The 7,148-nt window shown below is 36.2% G+C and overlaps 1 protein-coding gene across 1 annotated transcript; it reads right to left on the bottom strand.

The window, feature by feature from the left end:
• Positions 1 to 428: 428 nt before the first annotated feature.
• On the bottom strand, positions 429 to 6,749 carry LOC142622768 (vacuolar-processing enzyme-like). The gene is made up of 9 exons (XM_075796297.1): positions 6,401 to 6,749; positions 4,564 to 4,728; positions 4,320 to 4,476; positions 3,176 to 3,261; positions 2,888 to 3,087; positions 2,422 to 2,470; positions 1,832 to 2,041; positions 1,381 to 1,587; positions 429 to 903 (listed from the first exon to the last, which is right to left on the bottom strand). The coding sequence occupies exons 1-9, from the start codon at positions 6,632 to 6,634 to the stop codon at positions 721 to 723; spliced, it is 1,491 nt and encodes a 496-aa protein (XP_075652412.1). The 5' UTR covers positions 6,635 to 6,749; the 3' UTR covers positions 429 to 720.
• Positions 6,750 to 7,148: the final 399 nt, after the last annotated feature.

Here is a 7,148-nt window from a genome sequence, read left to right as displayed (position 1 = left end):
TAATTGACATGATTCCAAAAATTTAACCAACCCATGAGAGAGCCACAGTCACCTGGCCTACCATAGTTACTCAATTTGTCGATTGCCATGTTTCTACCTTATTTTCCCAATAAGTCTAGAGGCACAATTTTCTCATAATATTTGTTACAATTATTAAGGTAGTATGTTTCTACTTTCTTTTCACAGCAAGTCTCGAGACACAATTTTCTCACAATATTTGTTACAATTATTAAGGTCACACATTAATGATAAAATAATAAAGCCGTGTTGGTGCCATGTTAAAATTAATAACTTGCCATCTTAATAAGTTGTTAAAAATGTTATGTATCTAACATACTCTTCTTTTCTTCTTTTCCTAGAACGAATCATACGTGCATACACGTATTAATAAATCATTTGGAATTGCATCATCAAGGACCCACATGCAATAGTTTGGAAGCACATTTAAAGCTCTTGCCCCTTCTGTTCATGCAATAGCTTATAGCTGTTCAAGTTACATAAGACAATCGGATGCATGTTCATAAAATCACAACAGCCACTGTCATATTAATTACAATTTATGACAAGTTCTTCAGTACAGAGCAGAATAATGAAGGAGCTGGATTTCTATTTACATGAGGAAATCATGAGAACCATCATCAAATTACAGTACGTTACAAACCTGTATATAGATTACTACAGTCCAAGTTTTGGACTTCCAAATTGCGCATTATGATTCAATCATGCGCTGAATCCCTTGTGCAGAGAGCTCCACGGCCCAGAAGGAATGCTAACACATGCTTGAGCTGATACCTCAGCCATCTGATCCTTCTTAATCCCAGCATTACAGATGTTTGCAAAGGAGCGCATGTGTTTCATCCCATATTGGGATATGGATCCACAATGTGTCTCAAATGTCCTCACCTACAAAAATGATTGATTAGGACACACCATTATAAATAGGGTCCGGTTAATGTGTGCCCTTAAGGCACACGTTAAGCTTTTCATTTTTGGAAATATTTTCCCGAGAATTGAAAAAGTTGTCAATACTTTTTCAATTTCCGAGAAAATATTTTCAAAAGTGATTTATTATTGTGCCCTAAGGGCACACATTAACAAAATCCTTATAAATATAGCAGCAAGAGAATAATTCACTTAAGAATACTCAAGGAAAATGGTCCCACAGATCTTTCATTCAAAATGATTAAAAAAAGGTGGTCTTGCCGTTTTTGTTAAAGCTAATCTTGGTGTAGGCTTTGCCTAGAAGCAATTACGTGTATTAGTTTAGTCATAGCCAGATGAGCTACAAGTAGATCTGGATTATTTTTGTTAAAACAAGAGGGAATACAATAATAAAGGTTTTCACGGAGGTGAAGGGGAGGCAGAGGATTGGTAATATACCAGTGTCTTAAGGCAGTCCCAGTCTTCAACAAGTGGTTGCCCAGCAGGTCGAACAGTGTTGAGTACCTCTGGACCTTTCTCAATTCCAAATAGGAGCTTCCCAATAAGTTTAACGCTGTTATCTATATGCATTCTATGTGACATTGCTTCAACAAACTGCTTCTGAGCTTCAATTTTCCTAGGAGAGCCTTCAGGAGCCTTGCGGAACTGAAAAAAGATTTAGAAAGAAAAGCTTGAATCACAGGCTAAAATTAAAGGATGTGAGCTTCCAAAGAAAATGTATTAGGTGTTGCCAATATATAATGGAGAGCCCCTTACATTTACAACTAGAATTTCACAGCAAGAAAGAAAAGTTACATTGATGGCCCATTTTCCTTATAATCAACAGGTCCTTGTATTATTTGGAATTAAGGACAGTAAAAGATAAATAAAAACAGTTGGGAGAACAAACCTTATCCCAAAAATGGACGAGATCAGCATCTCGCTGGTTGATAGCTTTTGTAGGTGGCCTCAAGGAGTTTTCATCCACAAAAGTGGAGTTTTCATTTTCAGGATTTGTACCCAGATACCAGACGAGATTGTCCGTGCTAAGATCTATATCACCGTATTGCATGACATGAGAACCATAGGCAGAATTTTCATTTGCAGTCCTCGTTTTGACCTGTGAATGCCAGCATAATGATATCATTAGATGCTATCAGAAATTAATAATTGCACGGGCAGCATCTGGACCCTTCTAACACAGCAGATCCCAAAAACACACATAGTTTGTTCTTGACTCCTTGTACATGTCCCATTGTTGACATGAAGGAAACTTGGCCCACATTGCCCAATCAAACAAAAATATTTTAAGTACATGGTAACTCTCTCTTTGCCCTTTAGAATTAGGTGTTTGGCTTGGGTCCAGTGCATTGCAACCAACACGATTTAGACACGTGTCCGCATCATGTCCCATCCAACACAATGGGGCACTGAATGGAAGCTATGCCAAAGATCCCCCCCCCCTTTTTGAACTTTCATAACAATGCAGTTGGTTCTTACCAATCTATACTGATCGCGCAAAGTTTCTGTCCGCAGATTGTGTTGGTCACTGATCACAAAGTCATACCGTTAAAACTAGAACAGAAAAATAGGAATTGAACAGTATCAAGTGTATACTTCTAAATTTTTGTTCATCAGCTTAGTGAAATACCTAAACAGGAGTGATCATATAAAGAGAAGCAACCCAAAATAGGTGTAGAGAAAAGAGATTCATGATGTGATAGATTTCAGCCAACATGCACTTACCTTTCAATTTTTCTATGTTTATATGACTTATTTTTCATTTTTTGGAGGACAGTGGAGGTGCAGAGTCTACTCAACCATGTAAATTGGAACCATTTTGGAGATAGTTCTTCTATATGGTTGAGACTAATCTTAGTATAACTAAAGTGAATCTGATATTTGCAAACTATTCTTGTTATTTCTCATATAACATGCATAAAAATACAGAAATATTTTTGCATACCTGTCTTCCATCCAAGCAACACTATACAAGTCACCCAAACAAGTTTCATATTCTTCGGGAGGACTAGGATCCTCTCCAGGACAATAAGTTCCCCAACTGCTCTCTTCTGCATTTGATGCTGTTGTTGCGTAGATATTCAAACCTTCTGGAAGAAGGCCCTCAAAGATGCTTCCAGACTCACAAGCTTCAAGATAAAATACCTACAAGTTCACATAGTCCAGCTAAAAATTAACATCACACCAAAATGTAAAATGCCTCAAGAAAATGATAGTTCAACTTGTAACACACCAATTTGTTATAGGTCCCAGAAGCGTGCTTCTTCTTTAAAACTTCAATCAGATCGTCAGCATAAAGGTAAGGACTGGTAGGCATGCCTGACAAAAAATTATAATACAGATAAAGAAAATATAAAATTCATCATCTAATAAAATATTTTAAATTACAGGAAATAATATTCTGAACAACGTTTACAAACTAATTGTATAAAATGTATTCAGACTTATTTTCTTGAGTAGACTTTGAACAAGTTTTAGCCCTGGCCAACTGCTTGGGAACTCAAGACTGGTTTGAACTACATCAGGTTGGACAACTCAGGAGATTCCAAGCCTTATAGTAGAGATCTTGCCTTATAATATCGTCGCCAACTTTTAAAAGGATGGTCATCAATATAATCAGGGGAGAGGGATTGAAATTTTTTCTGCTGAACAGATACTTCTATGGTTTTAGCCATGTATATAAGAAAAAAATTAGTGCTTGAACTCCTGCTTCCATCATTTCTTCCAAATGGATGTTCCAATATCTTCTTGTCATTTATTTATCCATGCTTCCTTCCTTCTTTTTTAATTAAAAAAAAAAGAATAAATAAATAAATAATTGTTCCAATGGAACCTTCATTTCTATTAGAGGATTTAAATTGATCCTTTCCAGAGAATTAGATGGTCTTCCTAAACAGGCTTAAGGGTGCATATCATAGAATAATTCGTTTAATTGCCAAGATGATGAAGAAGAAAAGCACATACGTATTTAAAATCTTATACCCATATCGGATAGTAGCCTTACACACGTGTGCTTGAGCACACACAAACACAAAAAATCTATTTGCCAGAACTCTTTAGCAGACCCTGACTCCTCTACAGCTAAATGGGAGTATAACTTTGAAATATCCCATTCCAAAATCATCCAATTATTAATATGTGATGCATAAGTCATAGTTACACACCAAGAAAGATATCTTTTGACATGGGAACCCATGCATCACAGCTTCAGTTTGAGGAAATTAAAAGGTACCTAAACCAGACACAAATAATAGGAAAGCCACACCAAAACTTAAGAGACTAATAGCCCAAGTAAATGAAAACTAAGCAATCTGATGAACTCCTGCAACCAACAAAAGCAAGCACTGAAAAAAATATATTTAAAGATCGCTACTAACCAAGAACACCAGGACCCCCATGATCACTATAGTATATGAAAATATGATCGTTTGGACCGCTATCCACAACCTTCCCACTACCCCCTGTAAGAGCAGTTTTATTTCCAAGGATTACAGCAAAAAAGTTGCCAACAGTAACATCTTCCCCAGTATAATCCTGCCACAATAGAACCCACTGTATAAGTGAGAAAATCACAACTTACAGTATTAGCAGTAATTAAGACCTTAAGGAAAGAAATCTGACCTTTGGCACTCCTTCATACACATCATCGCCATCCGGTTTGTTAATAATAACTCCAGGCCTAGGGTTCTCTTCATTTAAAGCAATGTCATCATACATGAAAACAATAATGTTTTCATCTTTCAACCCACCTTTCTTCAACAGTTGATAGGCATGACAAATATCAGCCTGTAAAAGAAGTTATAGAAGGGGGGAGGGAGGGGGGGCATTAACAATCTCATCAAACAATAAAATCACACTTACAAACAAGAGACAATGGTTTACTGCTAAGCTCTAAATAGGACACAAGCATGCCCAAGATATCCATAGCACAAAAAACAATAACAAATGATCTCATTACTTTATACATACAATAGGAACTCATTAAACTAGTCAACATACCACCGCACACCCTTAGTGCGATGGTCACTCCACAAGTATAAGTGCTTGTGAGGCGTGGGGGGCAAGAGCTGGGATTCAAGTCTCCAGTTGGGAGTTTCACACACGTCTACACTTAGATTATGGTATAGTAGAATTTCTATCTTGTATTAAAAAAAATTAAAAAAAAAAAATTAAACTAGTCAACATAACTGCACTATGCTACAAAACATACAGTTTCTTTTCTTGTCTCAAGGCGAATTATCTTTACGTACCCTATAGCTTTTTGTTCATTAATAGTAATTTTATCCCCTAGAACAACTAAGAAAATGGCAAGGTTCAAGTTAGATTGCATCACACCGGGATTTAACATGTAAAGTCCAACAAAGAGTCCAAATAGGGGAAAAAAGTTATGAATACTTGTGGAACCATGTGAGAGGAGAGCATAACATGGCACTCAAGAGGAGGTTGAATAAATACTTATTCAGTGTACTCACACAGTGGTCCTCCCAACTCAAGATATCAAACCGCAAAGTCCCTGTTATCAATCCATAAACTCACTTATAAAACAAATTGGTCCATCATTGACAATTCTGTTTTCAATGCGGTCATGGTAGGAATGATTAGATCAGTACAAGGTCCTTCCAAATACAACACAATAGTAATGTATTGATAATCCCGAAACTCACAAAGTAAAAGACACAAAAATCGATTGATAATCTCATCCAATAAATCGGCCCGAGCCAGCTTACTAATCAGGTGCCCTAATGCATTACAAAATTTCAAAACACACACACACACACATATATATATACAGAGGAAGACATCCAGTGTTCAAATCCACGCTCGATCGAATTATCAAAGAAAAAGAAGTTCATAAAATTTAATTTGCTATATTTTTATTTGTCAATATAACATGTTATCAAAGGTGGTGCTAATTTCGAACCCTTCTCTACTTGCATCATCTCCTAATATCTTATGCTTTTGCAACATAAGATCAAATTCACCGTTTCCTAATAGCTTATACTTTTGAATCAAGCGAAAGTTCATCAATTGGAACTGATAATAAGTTCTGATCTTTATTGTTACGCAAAAATCATAAAAATCTCACTTATTCAATTCAAACTCGCGCACCTATTTATTGAAAACACTAATCCTAAGTGCTGACTGATTCTTAGACAAAAGCCATTAAATAAAGTACTTAAGAAAATTATTAGAAGCTTTTAACCCAATAATAATTCCATCAACTTTTTACTACTTTTAGGCAAATCCATTATGATCATTTAGCTTTCTTAACACACCACTCAAAACAAAAAATATATATACAAATAAATAAAAACAAAATCAACCCAGGGGTAAAAAAAAGAAATCAAGGAAACACAGTTAAAAATTAGATATTTGTGAAAATAACAAGTTCAGAAAAATCGAAAAAACAAAAATTTACTGGAAGGTAAAAAAATAAATAAATAAATAAATAAATAACCTGATGCCTGTAATTCCAGTAACCATTGGAACCGGCAATCAGAACCGCCCATTTGGTTCCGGACGAATCATCATCGGCCACATCAGCACCACGACCTCTTCCGAAGAATCTGGAAGCTTCTGAAGGCAACCGGAGAATATCTCCGACTAGGTCCCTACCGGCGGAGACCGAACCGGAGAGGCCGATAAAGAGGAGGACGACGACGACGACGACGCTAAAAGCTGTGCGAGCCATTGGGAGGCAGCTCTGAGTTTTTTTTTTTTGTTTGGTTTGGAAAGGAAGGAAGGTTTCTTGAAGTTTGATTGGTTGGTGGAGCTGAGATTTTTTATAAACAGAAAGAAACGTATTTTGGGGTGAGGTGGGGTCCAGTAGCCTTTTTTTTCTGTTTCATTAATATATGGGGGTGTGTCAGGTATGGCCGTACACGTCACCGCTGAGCTCGGGAGTGTGAGACTTTTGGTGTGATTGAAGGGTAAGAGATTAGATAAGGGTGGGACCCGTTGTCTCGTTTTCTACTGGTAGGTACTATGACTTTTTCTACGCATTGGCCTTAATACGATCAATTTTTTTTTCTTTCAATAATTATTGGACTATCACTTGTGAAAAATAGCATCACAAATTTTTTTTACACCTTTTTCCTATTATTGTGACGCGGTAAGATGTCATTAATAAAATAATAATAATAAGGAGTTGACAGATAAGTGATGATTTTTTTTTTTTTACCGAATAAATAAATGATAGTTAACTA

The sequence above is a fragment of the Castanea sativa genome, chromosome 1 (genome assembly GCF_040712315.1).
Source record: "Castanea sativa cultivar Marrone di Chiusa Pesio chromosome 1, ASM4071231v1".
NCBI lineage: Eukaryota > Viridiplantae > Streptophyta > Magnoliopsida > Fagales > Fagaceae > Castanea > Castanea sativa.
Note: the sequence above shows the minus strand (reverse complement) of the source record. Positions and strands in the feature narration are given on the sequence as shown.

Excerpts from the sequence above, each read along its gene's own strand:
- LOC142622768 (XM_075796297.1), bottom strand. The coding sequence starts at position 6,634 with ATGGCTCGCACAGCTTTTAGCGTCGTCGTCGTCGTCGTCCTCCTCTTT. Across the intron at positions 3,088-3,175 it reads CTGGGACCTATAACAAATTG|GTATTTTATCTTGAAGCTTG; the intron begins GTGTGTTACAAG and ends GTGAACTTGTAG. Across the intron at positions 2,471-2,887 it reads GTTGCTTGGATGGAAGACAG|TGACCAACACAATCTGCGGA; the intron begins GTATGCAAAAAT and ends CTTTGTGATCAG.